This window comes from Drosophila ananassae, chromosome 2L (assembly GCF_017639315.1).
Source record: "Drosophila ananassae strain 14024-0371.13 chromosome 2L, ASM1763931v2, whole genome shotgun sequence".
Taxonomy (NCBI): domain Eukaryota; kingdom Metazoa; phylum Arthropoda; class Insecta; order Diptera; family Drosophilidae; genus Drosophila; species Drosophila ananassae.
The window spans coordinates 235,697-257,618 of record NC_057927.1 but is presented as its reverse complement, the minus strand read 5'-3'; the positions used below and the strand labels follow the sequence as shown (position 1 = coordinate 257,618).

The 21,922-nt window shown below is 50.3% G+C and overlaps 1 protein-coding gene across 14 annotated transcripts in view; it reads right to left on the bottom strand.

Moving 5' to 3' along the window:
* Positions 1-21,922, bottom strand: part of LOC6500286 (polypyrimidine tract-binding protein 1) — a 134,916-nt gene that overhangs the window by 18,088 nt on the left and 94,906 nt on the right. For all 14 annotated transcript variants that reach the window (XM_032454221.2, XM_044714290.1, XM_032454215.2 and 11 more), the window contains 2 exons: positions 13,663-13,786; positions 5,868-6,133 (listed from right to left, as the gene is read on the bottom strand). In XM_032454221.2, the coding sequence (XP_032310112.1) occupies positions 5,868-6,133; positions 13,663-13,786 (390 nt within the window). The remainder of the gene's footprint in view (positions 1-5,867; positions 6,134-13,662; positions 13,787-21,922) is intronic.

Sequence of the window (21,922 nt, the reverse complement as noted above, 5' to 3'; positions counted from 1 at the left end):
GGAGCGGCAGGACAGGCTGTGGGAGGAGGGGCACATACGCGATTCTTCTGGTCGTGGTGCTGACGCTGTTGTGGAAACAATAAGATTAGCTTACTTTTGCTTTCGACGGAGCGGGGAAAAGTAAATGTGGAAATAAAATGGGAAAACAGGAAAGAACAACACAGAGTAGGAGCAGGCAGCGCATAGAAAAACACACACATCGGATGCCAGATAGCAGATAGCAGAAGACGGCACTCGGCACACGGCATATGCGAAATTCCAAGTTATTTGCCTGGGCGAAATCCTTTAACTGCACACGTCTGAGAGTTAGACAAATAGCGCGCCGAAAGAAAGGCTCCATAAGCTTGTTTCGCCCCTCTCCGCCGCTTATCCCCTCCTCGCTCGCCAAACACTCCACGAGGCAGGACGACGAAGCAGTGACAGCCTGTCAGCAGCCAGCAACAAATTAAATAACAGACCGAGGCGGTGTCGCTGAGCCGGGCTCATATTATTAACACCAAATCAAATGTACGGCTTTTATCCCCTTTGGCGTGTTATTTATAGACGTTCCGGAGTCCGCAGCACGGACATCGAGCATCAGACATCACGGACTGAGACGTGGACTTTGCTAATCAGCTTGATCCCTTTGTGGCTTAATCGCTTGACATTTGTATTAGTTCCTGGGCTGCTCCAGGTGTCAGTGCCGCCCTGTTCTGCGCCCGCTTCCCATGTGCTTCATGTGCCCCATTAATTGACGATTGGTCCCGTCACTTTGGTTTCTTTGTGTTATTCTTTCCACCGTTGGCGCGATGCCCACTGTTTGTTTCTGACAGGAGGTGCTGCATCGCAGCCGGCAATTTAATTTAATTACAAGGTAACCCCATCACCGGAGGGAAAACCAACACCTGCCTGGCGTCCAGCCCGAGCACTGGCATCCAGCGCTCTTCTGGGAAATGAAGCGTTGTGCTTCAAGTCGAACACCTCATATAACAATATGGACATATTAAAATGCACTTACTAAAGTGCCACCGTCCATTATGACAACTTTGAACTCATTGATGAGGTGAAGCCCAGTCGGGGCCACGTTCTCAATGGTCTGCTGTCCTTTCGCAGCCCCACAATGAAGGAAGATCGGGCCTCAGGGTGGGAGGCAGCCCAGGTATCAGAGGCGCAGGCTGGCAAATGTTACACAGGAGATTAGGCCGGGGATTGGCTGGCGGCCCTTTGTTGGGGAATTATATTCCAATCTAATTCTTTCGGCTGGCGCCATCTCCCCGAGTGGCTGTCAACCCTTTTTGGCCGTGAAGGGGGCCGGGCTCAAAAATTAATTTATCAAAATTACCCAAAACAAAACTCGCCCACGAGGCAACAGATGTGCCCTTTACAGTCACACACACAGCTCACAGAACAATCACATGTCAAATTTGAAACCCACTAAACAATGCCAGTTACGGACCTTTGGGGTTGGTGGGATGGGCTTCGAGGCAGGCTTCAGGGTGGCAGGGGATCGGATGGCTCCCTGCTTCAGTGGCTCTTCGGTTTCTGTGGGCAGCTCGTTGCGGTCGTAGCCGCGTGAACTTCCAGGACCAGTGCATTTATCTTCATTTCTGGCATCTTAGTCAAGGGTCGCCGAAGCACAGAACCAAACAAGGACCGAGAGTGGGGCCTGAGACACAGCGTAGAGTAAGACGTCACGAAAATAGTCACAGCCAGGACGAATCTGGGAGAGCTCTAGGAGGGGGTGGGGGGCGGAGGAAAGGGATAGCAAGGTGAAAGGACATCCCAACGACATGACATATTAGAATCCTGTTACGCAAGAGCAGGAGCAAAAAATAAGGCAACAGCAGCATTGCCGGTTGACTGCCAAATTGCCAACATAAATGTCACAGACGAAGTCGGGCGGTCGGGTGGGATTGTTGCGAAGTATTCTGCAGGATTTTTCATTTCTGGTGCTTGGTGGCTGGTTGCCCCTGCCCTCCTCTCCTCCCCTCCTCTATTTGTTTTATTTTCTACGCCAGCCAATCACTCAGCCGTTGAAATCGCACATGTGTGCGGCTAGCTCTGGTTCTGGCTCAGGTTCGGCTTCAGGTCCTGGGGAGATGATTTGGAAATCCTGTATTGCTGATTTGCTGCTGCTGTCGTAGCAGGTTTTGCCTTCAGGTGCGTGTGTCGCCTCGCCTCGCCTCGCCCCGCCTCGACTGCTGGGGTTAAAATCCCCCTAGGGCCAGGAGCGGCAGCGGATTTGTCTCCTGAATGGGCATGGGCGGAGATGAAACAGAATGCTGTCGAACCCGACCCCTTTGTCGAGAAAACTTAAAGCGCACAAAGCCAAAATGAAACCATACACACAGGAAATTGTCATAAATTTGAAATTCGCGGAAATACCCAACTAACTAGGGAATTAAGAGTTTCTCTCCGGAGTGCGGAGCGGAATCCGAGAGTTCTGCAGTTGCACGACGACTGCGAAGTCGTCCTCCGCCTCCTGCTCACGTGAGTTCTTGAGTTGGCTGACAACAATTCGCTAAGCATCTTATCTGCAGCTTGCCACATTGCAGCAGCAACATGAGGAGCGACAGCGCCAACAGCAATGACAGGCGGGGAAATATGACGCAGAACTAGAAAGAAAGGAACAGTCCGCAGCCGGGACACCAAACAATCAACAGAATGCTGCACAGGTGGGCCGCCAGACTCAAAAAGGCAATGAGGACGGAGGCGCCACAAGTAAGGACGAAGGACTTCAGCACAAGACGTCTTCACAATGGCCATGGGCTGAAGAAAGAAACAAACTGAATGAAATGAGAAATTGTATAAATATGTTGGCAGCGGGGCACACAAGATTAAGCCCTCAAACTCGTCCTTCTGCCTCTGCCCCACAAGAGGAGCGACGGCGTTGACTTTGCCTTTCCACTAGTTTGACTTGTCTCACGTCGTCTGCGGGCCAACAACAGGGCCTTTTACTAGGATTAGTAGTTAACAAGAGAGATCTGCCCACGCCCACGCACACCCAGCCGAGCCAAAGCCACCCGCACGCCAGCAACAAGCACTGGCCACATCCAAAAGGTAATCAGTGAAATGTAACTGTATTGTCTGGCTGGAGTGTGCAGCGCCATTGTTGCTGGTGTGTCATCCGAGGCATAGGCGGCAGTGGCGCCGCAGTTGCGAGGGTTTCTCGCCTTGGTCCGGTATAAATTGGGCCGGATTCAATGATTAAAGCACATAAAATGGCATTGCGAAGTGATTTTTGTGCAAACGCGAGTCTTCAAAAATATCTGAGTTCTCAACCCCTCCGGCACACGCCGCTGAAAAGCTAGCCACCTGTCCACGACCCCCTTTCTGCTGCAGCCTCTTAACCTTTTTCGGCTGCTGCTGCTGTTTCTGCTGCTGTTGTTGCGATCTCTTTTTAAGTAGTTTGCTTCAGGGGTTGCTACCCGCCCGCTCTTCCCATCCACACCCCCCACCCATCGCCATCAGGTGGCACAGCCCACAAAAGGTGACAAGCTCGCTTTGGGTTTTCTTGGCCCTGCGGCTTCCCCTTCCTCCTTCCTCCTTCCACCCCACCCCAGAGCCATTTTCATTTAAGTAATCAAAATATGCTTTTGACTTCGAGAGCTAAGCAGCTGGCATCTCTGCTCAGCTCCGTTCAGCTCTGGCTCGGATACCGCCCGGCGTGCCGGTCGGTCTGCTCACTCGTTTGTCTCCTCGGTATGCGTGCGGTTTCATTTGTATTTATGTATCCTTTTGCGCTCCCCCGCCCCGGCCGCCCTCTGCGGCATTGCTCTGTGTGGGTTGTCCGCAAAACCCCAAAAACTATGCATTTTACTGCTTTTGTCAGACACGTGTGTGGCAGAGCCTGTGCTGGTGTTTGTGTTTGTGCGGCCATGTGTATTTATTTGAAAGCTTTTTAAACTTTGTCAGTGACTTTGTGGCTTACGAAATTAAAATTAGAAATTGGTTTAGACCACCCACAAATAGAGCCGTGTGTGCGCCTGTACATTTATGATGGGTCCAAGTCCAGATATCTCAAGAGACCGGGTTTAAGTTGGCCTAGAAGTGCAATTAATCAGAGAGGTCCGCAGCTCGCAGACGACCCACATTTGCATATAAATACGAGGGATGCCAGCCCACTCGCAAGCTATACTGCCCATAGATTCCGCAAATAAAGACCGAAAACTTAATTGCCACATTAATAACACTTAAGCCTGGAAGTTTTCCCAATTCTAAGTAAGGGTAAGGGCCCTTAGTCCTTGCCCCTTTCACCAAAGAAGCCAGGCCAACTGCTGATTCCCCATCATTGCGAGTCAGTAAGAGATATGCGTCAAGTCAAGTAAGAAACCAAATAAATTATTATACCTTAGATTGCCATCATAAGGAAGGAAGGAAGTTTAAATAAAATATAAGAAAGGTGTGTATATGGGGCGTACACACATATGGGGCCGTATTTCCTTCCCAGTCGCCATGTTGGGTCATTTTGAAAAAAAATTACAAAAAATCTAAAAAATATTTCGTTCCGAGATTTGGATGCAGATCGATGGAGAATCGATCTACGAATCTTTTAAGGTATTCCACTCTACAATCGGGGGATTATTGGCAAAGATACAGCCTTCGCCGTGGCCCTTATTTCCGTCCTATGCATTTTTCAAGAGGACCCCCCAGAAAAGGGACAAAAAATCGAAAAAATATTTCGTTCCGAGATTTGGATGCAGATCGATGGGGAATCGATCTACGAATCTTTCAAGGTATTCCTCTCTAGAATCGGGTGACTATTGGTAAAGATACAAGCCTTCGGCGTGGCTCATATTGCCGTCCCATGCATTTTTCAAGAGGACCCCCCAGAAAAGGGACAAAAAATCTAAAAAATATTTCGTTCCGAGATTTGGATGCAGATCGATGGGGAATCGATCTACGAATCTTTTAAGGTATTCCTCTCTAGAATCGGGTTCCTATTGGCAAAGATACAGCCTTCGGCGTGGCTCATATTGCCGTCCCATGCATTTTTCAAGAGGACCCCCCAGAAAAGGGACAAAAAATCTAAAAAATATTTCGTTCCGAGATTTGGATGCAGATCGATGGGGAATCGATCTACGAATCTTTTAAGGTATTCCTCTCTAGAATCGGGTTCCTATTGGCAAAGATACAGCCTTCGGCGTGGCTCATATAGCCGTCCCATGCATTTTTCAAGAGGACCCCCCAGAAAAGGGACAAAAAAATCGAAAAAATATTTCGTTCCGAGATTTGGATGCAGATCGATGGGGAATCGATCTACGAATCTTTCAAGGTATTCCTCTCTAGAATCGGGTTCCTATTGGTAAAGATACAAGCCTTCGGCGTGGCTCATATTGCCGTCCCATGCATTTTTCAAGAGGACCCTCCAGAAAAGGGACTAAAATTTTAAAAAATATTTCGTTCCCAGATTTGGATGCAGATCGATGAAGAATCGACCTACGAATCTTTTAAGGTATTCCCCTATAAAATCGGGTGTCTATTGGGAAAAATATAAGCTTCTTCGGTTCTCATTGAAAGAGAGAAAGCATTAAAGAGAAGAGTATTGAATAGAGAATATGATAGATAGGAAGATTGTTTGGAAGAGAGCACAAATGTTTCTTATTTCTTATTGTACGCCTTTTCGCAAATCCATTCTTGGATTGGACATACATATTGGACATCTTTTAAAAGTAGTCTCCATAATGTGGAGACCATTTATTTCAAGGTCTTCTATATAATACTCCAAAAATGTACACAAATTCGGAGGTTGGAGGAATCCTCTCCTTGTGGATCAATAGAAACTATCAGACATATCTTAAAATAGGCATCATAGGTATGAATAAACAGGTAAAATGGATTTTAACTCAAACAGGAAATAATATTACTTACTTACTAATAGTACTTACATTGTGGCTCTGGTCCGTCTTCAGCTCGCGGTGGTTGGAGAACTGCACGTAGACCATGCGGCCGCGCATCTGGGGCGGATTGACTGTGTAGCAGGACACCATCGAGGTGGCGGAGATCTCGTCGGCCATCTCGATGAAGGCTTGATTCTTGCCCTTGAGCACCAGCACGTTGGTCACACGCCCGAACGGAATACCCAGGGCAATCACGTCCGACTCGCCGGACTCGTTTGGAATGTTGCGCAAGTGGACGACTTTGGAGGCCTTGGCTGCAAGTGGAGGAGAAAATGGGGAAGGGAGGGCGTGAGCGAACGTTGTTTAACCGATTGAAATATTTAACAGCTGACAGTCCCTGCAGGTCACTCCTGCTCCTGCACCCCCCAGTCTCTATCTGCCTGTTTTCGGGCCATCTCCGGCTCACTTAATGGCCACCAGTGCCGTCTGCACTTCCGCTTCCGCGCCTCACTTAATTTGTTTATTTTCGGGTTTTATTTGCCGGCTGCCTTTGTTGCACCACCGAGGAGCGCCGGGGGAGGGGCTGGACGTGGAAGAAATAAAAACGTTGATAACATGGCCAAACGCTGCCACATTTGTATACACTTTGCTCTGTTAAGCCCGCTTTAAGGGGCTGGGAAGCGGGGCGGCAAAGGGAGCTGCACGGGGCACTGCCATAAATTCATTCATTGCACACTTTCAACGGCTGTGAATAATCCAGCAGCAACACGGCGACAATGTCCGGTACACAGACAACGTTTGAGGCTTTTAGGAGCTCGTGGTGGTCGTTTTGCAGCTTCTGCTTCTGCTGCTGCTGCTGCTGCCACCACCTGCCTAGCACTTGTTTGTTATTTTTGCATAAATAAAGCGGCAAGCCACCCACAGCCCACTGAGTGGTGCAGAACAAATGGGATTTTAGGCAGCTCTTGGCCCTGGCACCGAGTGCAGCCCGTTCCGGGAACATGTCCTCTCAATAGCACTGCCAAAAAACAGACCCAGTTCAGTTCGGCTATTCGGCCATTGTTTCCCAACATTATATTTATTGTTTATGTTTAAGCTGTGATAGTTGTTTGTAGTAATGCGATTTCGCAAAGTCCCCAAATCCAGTACAATTTCATGAACAAAGGCCGACTTATTTCGGCGGTCTTTGTGGCAAATTGGAGTGTTTTTTTCCAGCGCTTAGTCAACACCTGTTAATGTGTTGGTTTTCGCATTTTTATATTTTTTTCCCGCCGTCGCCGGGGAGGAGACAGTCTGCTTTTCATATGCAAATTAAATGCAGTTGCCTCCCATTTTCGCACTCCCGTGTTTGCTAAACAAGCCGACACATGGCCAGAGATAGGCCACGATTGGACGTGGCCTGGAATTCCAATAAAGAACGGAGACGCACTTTAAAACTTTAAAGCCTGGACACAAGAAATGAGCAGGTTTTTTGGGCACCGCACCCCTAACTCATAACGCAAAGGGTTCGGTACTCGAATCGGTTCCCTCCGTTCACCTTGGAGCCAGACTCAAAGGGTCAATGTGCCAATTTGCTACACAATGCAAGAAGCGGGCCAATGCTCCTGAAACTCGACCACTCTGGGAAAGGCTTTGTGCCCCAAGCCCCAATAAAAAAGTCGAGCCTCGAACTTCGAGGGCAGAGTGCACTCTCGAGAGGCGAGTTGGCAGCCAGCCCTTCTATTCCGGTCAATGCTGAATACAACTAATCGGAAATTACACTTTTTGATTAGTTCGAAACGGAAATGAAGCCGAAACGAAATTATACAGGAGGGCCAGGACCTGTGCGGTCCTTGTAGTTTGACACTCGACGCAGCCCAGCGCAGCCCGGCGCAGCTCACAAATTTATTAAAAATCAATGGCCGGCTGCAGAGCGATGAGATTTGCTCCATCACTCCGACCGCCCTGCCCCGGGCTGACGCCAAAAAACTCACTATAAATAACGGTCAAAAAATGAAAACGAATAGGGCTACGACTGCGACTGCGACTGCGAATAGAACTGAAAATCGAAACTAAATAAAAGCAGCAGGAGCGCAGCCGGAAATGTCCTGCACAAGACAAACAACAAATCAAATGCCGCCGGCCAGGGGCTGAAAAAAGGGACGACTGCGGAGAAAAAATGTACAAGTATCTATCATGCATGATGAAGTTGTCAGCGGAAAGCAGGGGAAATATAAAAAAGTGGCCATTTTTTGACGTTGCGACCGACCACTCAATTTGGTTTTCGCCGCTGCCTTGGTTCTGGTAGATTTGTTCCCAATCGCAGCAACTGATGGTGTGAAAAAAGGATCCTTCGGCTGCCCTGCAAAGGCACTGCAAATAATTGAAAAGCAAGACGGCAGACAGCGGATGACGTCAACCGGAAGTTCGGGGCGAGAGCCTGGCAGCTACAACTGCAACTAGGGCTACTGACAAAAAGCGGCAGCCGACATTGCATCAGTCAGCTGAGCCGCCCCTGGGCGGATTTGCTACGCCTGTTATGGCAGCGCCGCTTTTTAATTAACATCAGAGCTGAATAATATAGGAGCGAAAAACATTGTTTGTCAGCGCCAATATTTGCGAAGCAAACAGCGAATTGCAAACGCAATTGGCAGGAAGGCGTGAGCCTGGTGGGCGTAATGGCAAAACGGCAAAACAGCTGCCGCACTGGAAGCTTCTTCGGCAGGATAATTATAATACTATGCTAAGTCAACAGGCCCGAAATGCATTAACAACAGGACTCTGGCTGGAAAAAGTGCAGCGATAAAATTTGCATTCGATAATGATGATGCTGCCGGGCGATGCTTGTTGACTGTCAATGCCCGGCGCGGCGATATGAATAGCAATCATTCGCTTCACTGGACGTTGAAATGAGCTGCAAGGACGCAGGGCGAAAGCTCAACAGTATTAATGACCGCACGCGCCGAAAGGAATCCGGGCACAAGGCACAGAAGGAGGGAAAGCCATTTCAATTCACACACTCGCCATGAGTTGCACGAAAATATACATAAATAAACTATTTATAGCTAATTGAAAAGTTTACAAACTGTAATTGAGTTCGGACGATGATGGTCGGGTGAGTCGGTAATGAATGGTCAGTCTGGTCCGGTCTGTCCTCGGCCACTGCGGCGTATGTGTAATAATGCGCTCTGCGAGCCCTGCCCCGCAGATCCTTTTTCCCCCGCCCACCAGGCACCACCAAGTTAATTAATGACAATTTAAATTCATAAAGCAAACAGAAGCCCAAACGAAAAATGTAAATGAAAATGAATGGAACAACGACTCGAACAAAAGAAAAGGTCTCGCCCAGGGGGCCGATGTGCCGAGGGCCGCAGCAGAGGAGGCGTGGTCAGGCTCGAATAAGTGCTGATTGTTAATAACAATTAAATTTATGCTTACATGGCGGCATTTAATGATTTAATATGAGTTTGACGCCAGTGTTTGTCTCACAGTTCCGCCCCCAAACTTGCCGAGGGTGTGTCAACAGGCGCATATGTAATTTGAATAAATACCCACACTCCCTCGATCTGCACACGAGCAGACAAAGCTGTTCGAGCGCCTTTAATTATGCGGCAGTAAATTAGATTTTTACAAGCTCACACATCATAAATTTTAAATTGTTGGACAAACTTGTGTCCTTACGTGTCTGGCTGGCTCTGCGACTTCGTCAGCGCCCCCCGCCCAGCTGCGCCCACTCCTCCGGAGTGTGTGCACAACGACTTAATGATATTTGCTCAGCCAGAGCCTAGCCTGGTCTTTAATTTAAACATTTGCCGCACGCATAATCAATCATGGCATCATTTTTTGGCAGCAAATGAAACTCAACGCCGGCGGCATTACTTGCTTCTTGTTTGCTTTTCGTTCCAGCTGCTCTGTTAATTTTTTCAAGAAAATAACGATTTTTCGGCAGGCCTCTAACCTCAAGAAATTCAATTCATTAAAAAATCGTGAGGGTGGCTGGGGCTTGCAACGGTTATGATTGCGAATTCGAATTACATTTCAATTACGAGAGTAGTTTCCCACCGCATCGGCCTGCTCAGGGCTGCCTATTCCTCTTTCGCTACTTTCTGCTCCTGGATGCTGGATGGGGAGTACTATCTGAAGCCTGCACTTAAAAAAATAGGTGTGAAAACTAATGGATGAGTAGCATTGGATTAATAAAGATTTCATAAGAGCATTTGAAGCCCATTAAGAAATTCAAACGCTGACAATTACAGCAAGATCCACGGCAACAGGGCGAATGCTTGATTTAATCCTGGCACGGGTCGGCCAAGAGTCAGCTGCCACTGACCGCACTCGAGCACACTGACTGCCATAAATAGCTTCTCACGCAATCATTCAGCCAGCGCCAGGACAGAGCCAGAGGGGAGCCAAACCAGTTGACAATCTGTTTGACTTTGGTCTGGCAGGATTTTTATACTCCTTTCAATTCTGCCTCAATATTTGCGCAGAGTGGCGAAAAGTGAGGACGGGACGGAATTATGACAATATTATTTTATTGACTGCAAAAATATTGACACGCAACCCAGTACCCAGAGTCCGAGCCGGAGACGTGCAAATGATATTCGAGACAGGACGGCACGCGCAGGACTCGCAGGACACAGGACACTCCGCCCGCCAAACTGTCGACTTATTGGTTATGGCAATAAAAGCGTTTAAGTGCTCGGCCGCGCCAGGCCCTGGCAGGGGAGGAGTCATCTATTGAGCCATAAATTGGCCGAGTGCGACGGTTGATTCGAGGACCTAAGGACGACAGTCGGGCATAATAAAAACGGCGATTGCATATACAAATTTCAACTTTTTCTAGCACTCTCCCGAGCCGCTGTCTGGACAAGGAATTAGCAGCTAAAAGCCAGAGAGAAACACTGCACACGCATGGCTGGGGGCAGCAGCTGTGCGGCGTCCTTGTTTTCTCTTTCCGGCGGGCCAAAGGTGGTGAGCTGACCATTAAGCCTCCAAAATCGGTCAATAAACAAACAAATGTTGGTGGACTATACAAACAGCGTGGCCGCCGTGCATGCATGGCAGCCGTAACAATAAACAACAAACTGAATTGGCACTGGCGCGAGTGAGCCGAGTATATGTGCCGACAACAAAAGCAGAGTCCTGGCCACGCTCGATGTTTTCCCTCGGACACGCGACATGGCCACGCAATGTCCTCCACACAGAGAAACGGCCGGCAGCTACGTTCCGCCAGGAGCCATTATTCTAGCAAGACTTTTAACATTCATCTGGTAGGTTAGGAGCTCGTGTCAAAGGCCGAGGGTTACTGTAGATTGCCGGGACAACTGGCTGGTTGTACCGATCACGGCTCGCCTGGAACTCGTTCCGGTTTTTCTGACTGTAGATCTGATCCCTCAGTTGGTGACTGGACTCCCTGGGGCCTCGTACACTTGGCATAAAATATTCCTAATAATAAAAAATCAAATAAATCAAGCGAAACTATTTATTAGCAGACCGAGTTGCGAGCATTGAATAAACTCACCCGGCGAGGTCCTTCAAGCCCCACCAGCTCCTGCCAACCACCGCCACACACGCACACCCTCGCCGAAATACGAGCCACTCACGTCAAGTGGCAGGGCGTGGCGCCGCAGCCTCAGCCCCAAACTACTGCCCGCTGCACATGCCAAAGTGTTTTTATTACATTTACGTGAAAAATTTGTTGCATGTCCTGCTAAGCCCGTGTATCGGAAACGGATGAAACGACGGGCGTGTGTGCGCTGCCATCGATGTATTGGTCGGTGTGGAGCACAAACACAATTGACAAAGTGCGAGGGCGGAGGGGAGGCGTGCGGTATGGTGTGGTGTGGTGCGTGTGTTTATCTAAGGCTCGACCACAGAGGCACACAATGCTCATTGTTGCTTTTTGGATGCCAGCTATTTACTTGTCTGGCCTTTGTTGGCCGCCCCCCGTGCGCCTCTGCTCCCGCCTGCTGGCAGGACCCTCCAACATGTATTGGCGCTTGCAGCGCAATAAAAGTGTCCTTACACATTTATTTAGCAATTTCTTTTGTTATTATTTTTGGCATCGACTGTGGCTTTGTGTGCGCTAAGAACTTTAAGTGGCGTTCCCACAAAAACGAATTCTGCCCTCACCTTCACCGACATCGAGAATGTCCTGCGTCCTTCGGGCGCGGCTTTAATGGAGCCCCAGCCCGAGTCCGAGCCCGAGTCGGTGCCGGTGCCGGAGCTGGAGCTCTGTGCGAGCCAGTATGTGTGTTTGCACAAGAACTTTGCGGGGAAAATTAAAATGGCCGCAGGTGGCAGGTGTCAAAAAAGGGTCGGGGTCGGGGTGCGAGAGCTTGCCGGGCCAGGACACCAAAGTGCCGTTGGCCGAAAGCCTTCGTCTGTGCGCCTTGCGCTCCAACAATGGTCAAAAGTGAAGGGTGAAGAGCCAGCAGCTTTTTCTCTTCGGCGCACGGGCGGGTGTGCGTGCGAGCTCTGTCTGCTTGTTGCTTTTTAATTAATAGAAAAGTCCTTTGTAAAGTAATAAATAAATATTTTGCTTCCGCTTCTGCGTACGTTTTTTCGCTCTCCATCGATTGTCCCCGTCGTCCTTCCAGCCCATTGGCCGTGGCTTCTGCCCCACCTGGCTAATACCCAAGCCGTCCTCCCGCCCGCGCCCAGCCCAGCATCCGGCGATGTGGCTGCCGGCGACAAATTCTGTTAATTACAGCACAATTTCAAAAGCATTTTGAAGGCAAAGAGCCCCCGGAAAAGGATATCGAGAGCCTGCCCTCGAACCTGCATGTCGCGCTAATTAAATTCGCCCTGCCCGAAAAAAGCAAAACAATCGCCAGCCATCCGCACTGGATAGCGGACGATTACTTTTGAATTTCAGCGGAAATTGTAGCCTATTGATTTGTTTGCATGGCCAATCATTTTGTGGCTCACTGGATTTTGCGGGCGGGCTGCAGTCAGGAGTCCTTTGGCAGGACGCCGCCGCTGCCTGCGAACCTGTCAAATATTTGCCTAATGTGTGGTTCATTCTGCTGGTTTCGATTCGCTCTGTTTTTGTTGGGTTTCTGGGTCGGTGTGCGGTTTTTGATTAGCTTTATTACTTTGCGGCGGTCTGCCATATGCAGGGTGGCTTTTCGGTACGTGCGGTACGTGGAGCAGACGTGCGGGGTGCAGTGGGGCACTGGGCGGCTAATTAATGTGCCTCCACAGTGCGTGGCACAAGTCAGCGACCACTGACCACCGCCTGCTAGGGCCAGCTTATGTTGTAGGCGAACGCCAACATTTTTAGCGTAATAATTTCACGGCAGCTCAGAGCGCGAATGTTTTCGTTTTCGCCGCCGACCCGCCCTCCATGCTAATTAGTGGGTTAATTGGATATGGGCATCAAAGCGCGCTCGCCTTCAAATGGACTTTGCTCAAGTGCCCTGAACACTTTGTGGCCGCGTTGCAGGCTTAAGACTAATGCTGCACTGGGAGAACCAAGCGCCGTGTTTTCGGAACTATATTCCACCGGCACTCGACAAACAATGTTCGAAGACCACCACCTCCGATATTACACACTTTCGGCCCATACTTTCTGGATCTATTCTTCCTGTGTGAGGCCCAGCGTCCCGGTGGGCCTGGTTAATTGGCAGACAAACCCAACAAGGCCCAAGACTATGGCTGCAAAATGCACTTGGCTCGAGCGTCGCTCAGGGGACAAGCTAACGGGAGAGCTTAGCCAAGACAAAAGGCAAGAGCTAGAGGTAAAGGTAAACCTAAAGGTAAAGGTAAAGGCAATAGGTAGGAGGTAAGAGGTAGAGCCAAGAGGCGGACAGAGACAGAAGGCAGCGAGGATAAGGGAAGAGAGGAGAGCTAGACTTACCGATTCCGCCGGCCAGCACGGTGCCCGGCTCCAACTTCGCCTTCTTTGTGGCCAGGTCCTGGTTGTTGTTGTCGGAGGCAGGCGCCATGACTGCTGCTTGACTCAAAAGTTCGTCGCTTCCGCGCTGGTTTCACAAGCGCACAGATACACAGTGGCAGATACAGATGCAGATAGAGATGCAGATGCAGATGCAGATGCAGGAGGCACAGGTGCAGGTGCGGGGAGGCAGGCAGTCAGTCGGTTAATATATTTTTATTTTGTGAGTTATGTAGTTTATTTGAGGCAGTCGAGGCACAGGCGGCGCGGACAGGCAGGCACAGACAGAAGTTGAAGGTGGTTCAGATGGTTTGTTCAGTTCAGTGGTAGTGGTGTAGTTGGTAGATGAAATATATACGAATACGAGTAGCAGTAGCGGTACATAAAAAGAGAAAATAGAGAGAGAGAGAGAACAATATAAATATTTAATGTTTACGCAAGTTAAATAAATTACAGCGGTTCCTCGAGGCCTGCAGCTTCGAGGGCTTTGCACTGCTCTCGGATCTGTTTGGGTCTGGATGGTTGGGCGGTTAACCCACCTGCTGTCGGGCTTCGCGTTTGGTTAGAATCAACAAGGGGACGGCTCCAGGTGAGTGGTGAGTGGTGAGAGCGACTACTGCAGTTGGCGATTATCCGCTGTTGGCTTAGCTTTTTCTGACCACTCCCAGCGGAACGGCTTCACAAACAATAACCTCCCGCTTAGTTAGCCCGAAAATCACGAGTCCTATAATCTGAACTAGCCCTCCGAGCGGGATGTGCTTCCTTTCGCTCCACTCTTCCTGCCTCATTGCAATGCTAAACTCTAATTACACAGCACATGAGTGTATTGTAATTACATGTGACACTTAATTACCGCACTCACACAACAGTCGCAGCCAGAGCCAGAGCGAAAGGAGAGGCGGCATCCTGCGAAGGAGCCTGCAGCTCCACTGAAAACACGAATACCAAATGAAGGACCGAAGTCGGGGCAAGAGGACCCTGAACTGGAGGGCGAATAAATAATACAAGTACATCATTTCAGGAAACAAAAGTAGTCCACTCTTTTTCCCGCAGTGTGGGGTCTGGGCTGGATTCCGATTCCCAGAGAGCCCGGGAGCGACTGAGAAAAGCCAAACATTAAATGTAATGCGCCCCATAAAAATAAAGCTGCTACAGCCGTAGCTACGACTTCAACTACTGCTGATGCTGATGCTGACGGCATTGTCCTGGCCGGGATGCGTGTATTGGCAGGGCGGGGGCTCCGCAGAGTGTGTTTGTTCAGATCCTGCTGCTATGCATTAGCGGCAATGACAAAAAGTCAATAAACGATAGCGGTGGAAAGGGAGGAGGAGGAGGAGCAGGACGAACACCCTCTGCACACCGCACAAATTGAAAAGGGTAATTTTGTGTGAAGTAGGCACCTTTATGCCCCACCCCCTGCTAACCACCACCCCGCAACATCCGCTATCAATGCTGACTACGCTTGAATTCGCCACTTGGCTTATCATCGTGCTGCCCTCGCCCTCGCCCCGCTCCCGCTCCCGCTCCTGTTGCTGGCTTATTTGCTTTTTGCCTGATGGCTTTGCTTTGGCTCCTCGCTCTCTGCTTTGTTATTCCTTATTTGTTATTTGTTATTTGGTTCTTGGTGTTGGTGTTGGTTGTTGGCTTTTTTATTTTTATGGGGCCGCATACGCTCGCTCCCACCCACGGACGGAGGAATTAGCTTAAATACAAAAACCACATGTGGTAATAGGGGCGGGGGCGGGTGCGATAGACAAGGACAGCGCCGAGAGCCAAAAAGCACTTCACTTGATAGTATCGCAGCCAAAAAGCCCGAAAATAAAAAGCGGGGGGTGGGTCCCGCGTCTGCGTCTGCGTGTGCAAGTGTGCGTGCGGCGGCAGAGTAATGATATCAGCAGCAGCAGCAGTTCATTGTTGTTGTCGAACATATGTTTCCCGACTCGGGAACTGTAGCACGCTTTTTGGGGCAAAAAGCGAACTGCTCCGGTAGTGCACACTGGGCTTCCCTTTCTGGGACTGGGGACCGGCTTTCTGGCTTACCGTAGCGGGTAATTAAATTTTAAATGCCTCACTCTTTGGGCGGAAAGGGTTGCCGCCAGGAACCAACTGCTCTCCTTACTTAGTACTAGTCTCTAATGCATTCGTTATGGCACATTAACGCTCCCTCAAGAGGCGCCCGCTCGCATGCCACGGGGACTCCCGGTGCTCCGTGGGACGTCCTTGCTGTCCCTGTGCCCAGTGTGTAAGCTGGTGTGCATTACACGGTTCAGATAACCGGGCTAATGCCCCGTACTGACTGGGCTCTGCGACGATTTCCTCTCTGCCAAGCTGACCGGAAATGTTATTTTAATATGCTTTCTAAAAAGTATGCTAAATATTTGATTAGTACTGTGTGCTGCACCACCCTTCTGCTTCTGCTTCTGCCTTCTGTCTTGTGCTTTTTGCCTTTGTGAGAGTGGCCGGGCCAGAACGTGGCACATATGGCCAGAACGATAAGCCGTTGTCCACTTCCCCGGAGGAGCGGACGGGGCGGAGGAGGACGAACCCAAGTGGACCGTTTCATTGTTGTCTCGCCTCTGTGCCATTTTAATGAATTTTCCCAGCCACGCCCCCTGGATCTGTCCGCCCCTCCCCCCTGGCTCGCTCCAGCAACGCCCCATTGCCGGAGGGCGTGGGCAGTTTTCTGGGCACTCACTGATTTCTATGATGACATGTGCCTTTTCAGTTCCCCGCCTCCACTTCCTCCTCCTCCTTCTCCGCCTCCCCTTCCGCTGCCTTGTCTCTCTTTCAGTGCGTTTCCTTTGCTGGCGCCTTTGTTGTCGTTGCCGGGTAACTGGGTCAGCGCGCAATTGTTGCCTTCGAGGGTTGCTGCTGCCCGGCTGCCCGACTGCCCGTCAGCCCGTCCTCCTGCCCCCTCCGCCACCCTCGCCACTCTTGTCGCTGTTGTTGTTGTCCGAGCAGCAGCAGAAAGATAATCACGCACATGCCTAACGGTTAAGTTTTTGAAGTGCTCCACGCTGACAGACCCCGGCCAGGACGCGGGGAAGGACGGCCAGTGGGGTGGCGGAAGCAAAGGGTGTCAGCGCCGTCAGCGCACCCCTTGCATTTCAGCCCCACAGTTGTTGTAATGAGCGATGCCTGAACTGGGGGAAGGGCTTTGCAAGATCTTTAATACGCGCCGTTTTAAGCTGCAGGCCACCTTCGCAAGAGCGAAAGTTTTTAATATTTCTGACATGAAACTCTCAGACACAAGGCTTCTCAGAGCTTTAATGTGTGGCTCGGAGTTCAGGACTGCGTCCTTGCCGTGCTCTCCACGGGGTGGTTCCGGCGAAGTGCCCGCATGTAGCTCATACCCAATTTCATACGTGAAGGCGCTTTAAAGGGCGCAAAGCCAGGAGCTTAAGCAGCTGAGCGGCGCGAACACGGATCGTGTGTAATCGGAAGTACTGCTGGATTACGCCGTCAAAAAGGGGCTTCGGGCACTATTATTATAAGGACGGCGCCGGAGGGGTTGCCTGGACACGGGTCGAGACTAAAAATACCCAAATTAGAAGAAAATGCTGCCGGCCTCAAATGGGCACTCTACCGCGCCTGCCATGACTCGTGATTGGTGCCCAGCTATCATCGTTTCGTTTGCCGCAAACGGGCAGCGCGTGGGTGAGTCGGCAGCTCCGGCCTGGAAATGTCAAAGAGACACCCGCCTCGAACTTAATTCAGCCGCGAAACCGGCGAGTTGATAATAGCACTGCATTGTGGGCGAAAGGGGTTGGAGACTGGGTCCCGGAGCCGTATTAATGCCCCCATGCGAGGCACGGCCTCGTGGCTCGTCCCTGCGCTTTTGTTGTGAATTTATGAGGACGGCATATGAATATTAAAATCAAATATGTTGCCGTCGATTAAAGGCTTTCGTTCTGTTCGACTGCCAGCGACTGTGCAGCGCACAGCCCGGGTGAAAATATTAGCAGCTCCCAGGGGACTGCTCCCAGGGTTCTCTTTTTCCGGGGGGTCGTCCCTACTATTCCGACCAGCGCTGTTCGAGTGTGTGCTTTTCGCGACACAGTTACGACTCAATATTCTGCTGGTACTCCGGATCGGTTCATTTGTGTCGACCATCGACCCATCCTGCCACTGTTGTGATTCAGCTGCTGTCGATGATAGCGATATGAGAAAGGAGTGGCAGGGGGCGGGAATGGATGCAGCCTTGGCGCAAAATATTGCATATTGGGGGAAACAATAACAGCGGAAAACTGCAGCTCCTCTCAGCATCCGGTGATCCCCTTGAAATAACAATTACTGCCCCAGATGTTCCTGCTCCTGCATAACGTTCTCGGTGGCACAACTTTAAGCCTTTAAAGTTCCTGCCACGCATCCAATAAATTCCAATTAGAAGGCCTAAATGAGACAGCCCCAGCCCGGAACCCCGATATTTGCCAGCTAGTTGTCAGTTGATAAACGCCACTTGTAGCTGGGACGGCATAGACACAGATACGGGGCAGAAACCCTACTCACTAACCCACCTGCCGGCGAGCGGGGCGGAGGAGGCAATAAATTATATCAGAATGCCGCCAAAGCGTAGCAGCTGCGGTTCTTGCCGAACACAGGAGCTGAGGTACGGGGGCACGGAAACCACAGCAACAAGAAAGAGTCGCCGGCTCAGCCGGAGCTTAATATGTAATGTTCGTCGTATCTAAGCGCGGGATGGATCCTTCTTCTCAAGAACCACTTATTTCATATTTTTCCCCATTTAAAACGGAGGAAAGACCCGCAAAATGTATGTATACCTGAGCCGGAGTGCCAGTGGTACTGGGGTGGTATGTACGGGTAAATAGAAAAGCTGCCAGTCGGATACCACTAAATATTTACGCTTTGGCTTTTATTGCTTCCGAGAGACAGGACCGGGATGGGGTCGGGCCGGGAACGGGAACTCTTTTTATTTCAATTTGTTCGCATAAATATTTGAAGCGCGGCTAAATTAGAATGTCGAAAGGCGAGAAAAAATGACTACGGAGCAGCCTGAGGCTGTGGCAGTGGCAGTGTGTTCGGGAATATAAACTCGAGCAAGTTTGGCCAAAACGATTTGTAGCAATTTCGCTATTAGTACGTCCACCGCCACTCCCCCGGCCCCCGGCAGCCCGAGGCAGAGGCGGAGGCTGGGAAAGCCAAAGCAGAAGCAAGAAAGCGCAAACAAAACTTTTCCTGCTTATGCATTTATCACCTTTCTCCCACACACCGGTGCGGATGTGCGAGTGTGGCAGTGCAAACTTTTCCTGTCCTTGCTAGGCTCGTCCTGGCCGGGGTGGCGGGCAAATCCAGAAAAATCGGGGGAACTCCTGGCGGGCACATTTCGAACGGCCGCCCGCATAAATTATTCAAAACATGTGTTCCCCGGGTATCTGTGCGTCTGTATCTCCGACTGTCTGCCACTGACTGCTCGTTGCCCCACGTTTCACGTTCCTCGACTCTCGTTTCTCGTTTCGCTTTCACGTCTCTGGCACAGTTAATGCAGCTGAACAGCCCCCGCCCCGCCCCCGCCCCACAGGTAGCAAGGTAGCAAGCGTTTTTTCCTTCGGGTTGGGTTCTTTATCACACGGAACTTACTTGTGTATGACAATTTCATTGATATTCTCCGCCCCGACCCACCCCCCTCCCCGACAGCTTTTTACGCACGGCCGAAAGTTTCGGCAATTTTTTATTTGCCACTCGCGCCACGCGACTCGTGCTCTCTATTAAGATATCCACTCGGCTGTGATGCGGCGCCGCGTGTGAGAGACTGAGAACAACTTCCGAGTCAATTTTCGTAAGACTACATATGCCTATATGCCGATAGGACCTAGAGCTACCACTACCTGGCCAATAGGACGCAACACACTTTGTTTGCAGTGTCGTGAAAGAGTTGGGTGTGCGGGAGCACGGCTCGGGGGTGTGCGTGGGATGCGAGTGTATTGTGTATATAAATGCAAATGACAAGCACTTGCCGTTTAGCATTTCTAATGAGCCGAGACGGAGATTCCGGGCCTGACCTTTGCAACGATTACCTTGCGGCATAAATCTTTCCAGGATATTGATTCTCCGCTCCCGGGCGGAGCTCTGCCCGGGTCCTGCTTTGTATTTATCTCGCATGCCCCGAACCTCGCTACTCGGTGCTCGATGTTCGGGGCTCGTGTTGAGGGCATCTTTAAAATAAATTATACCTTTTAAAAACGGCCACCAGCGCCGTGTATGGAGAGCTTGACCTGGAGCCCGGGTCATATAAAATTCAACAGCATTGAAATTTATGGCGGCTGGACACTTGGCAATAGCGAAAATATGCTGTGCTCGCGCTGCGCCCTCTGTGGGGGCGGTTCGGAGGAATCGAGGGTGTTAATATGGGGCTGGTAGACACCCACACCCACACCCGGACTGTGCCTTATTTATTTTTATGGCCTTCTCTATTTGCTTGTCGTTTTGTGCGGCAGCAGTCAAATAAAAAATGCATTAAAAGCGTCTGGGCCGGGTGGAGCATTTCGGTTTGTTTTCCACGTTTCCGCTTTTCGCTTTCCTCTTGCCGCCTCTTGCCGCCTCTTGCCGCCCCCCTCCCATGCTGCCGCTCGACTTTAAAAGGCGCCCCAAGACTGGCAGGTGGCAGGTTGTGCTGGGGTTGCAAGTCAATGAACAAAAATTGCCATGCCAATTCTTAAAAGTCTAATGCTCATGCGGCTGTGTGTACAAATAATTTGTTAGCTGCCGCTGGATATCCTTGCGTGGAGGCGTATCCTTTGTTTGGTGTCTATTCACCCCCGCCTCCCCCTCTGGTTTCGCCGCCATGTGACGCTCGCTTTCGCTTCCATTCAACCGCACGAAAGGAAAACATTTTAATGCCCCGCCATTTTTATGGCGCCACACTTGAATGCGCTTAAATATTTTATGTAATTTTTCGCAATTTATTTTAGCGCATTATTCGCCGGGCCAGCAGCCAGCAGCCGCGGGCAGACAACCCGACATTTATATCAATTCGTGGCCGAGAATTCGGTTGACAAATTCGAGCCCTCGGGGCTCTTTTATGCACAGCCCCAGTCTTTGGAAATCTGTTGCTTCAATTACAATTTTTCCCTAATTCGATTCTAATTTTTGGGTTTCGGGTGCAGGCCCCAATAGATATTCGGGCTGTGTAACTCGATTGGGCCGTCAACTGCGTGCAGGGGAGCGATGCGGCCTAAAGATAGTTAATTCACTTAAATGGCAGCTGGAATGAAAGGGCGGCCGAGTAACGAAGTTATTTATGTCTCCGAATCTCGGCGGTCGGCGCAATCGGGAATTAATCAAATTGCTGAACAATTTGAATAACTTTAATGGACTTGCGGCGCATACCGACGTACCAAGCCAAGTGGCACGAATACGCAAGGATGCCGCTCCATAGCCATAAATCCATTGCACGCCACGGCGTCTCGCCCGGCCCGCCCCTGTGTTGCCTCCGCTCGCGTCGTGTTTGGTAAGTAATTGATTTATATATAAAAACATGTTGCATGCCACGATTGCAGCTTGTTGCTGGCAGTTGTTGTAGCGTGGTGGCTTGTCGGCGTCTAAATTTATACACGCACACCCCAGCACTCCCGCACCCACTCGCCACACATCCAACATTCGACATTCAGCGAAATGCAAACTCGCATGTTTACATATCGATTACTGCGCCTGCTGCAACACCGAGGGCCGCTGTGTGCGACTGTGTGTTTTGGGGAAATAAAAAGGACTCGCGGGGAGGGCGAGAAACATGTTGCATTTTATGCGATGTTCGGCGAGGAGAACATGGTTTTTTAAAGCTGGCACTGGGTGTCGATTTCCGGGCGCACTTCAGCACGAGTTCGCGACTAATTAAAAGCAAAAAGCGTCCCAGGCCAGGACACCTAAACGATTTGTCTATGACAGCAAATAAAGGCTTTAATAACTGGGCCAGTTGGACCCGTCCGGGCCCACCAGACTTGCAACACTCTCGTGACGGCGGCTCGTTACATTCTCGCTTTACGACGCGCCCACGACCGGGGGTGGGATGGCCCATAAACCTAGGGCACAAAAATACAACAAAATGGCAAATGAATGGGAACGGACACGGCGCGAGGACCAGAGAAAAGCATAAAAAATTATCTACATTTAATGGCTATCCTTAAAAATTAGCGAGAAATGCTTAAATTAAACATAAAACTCAGGGCGGCCGAAAGCTGAGGGTCAGAGGATTACCGAAGAGCGGGAG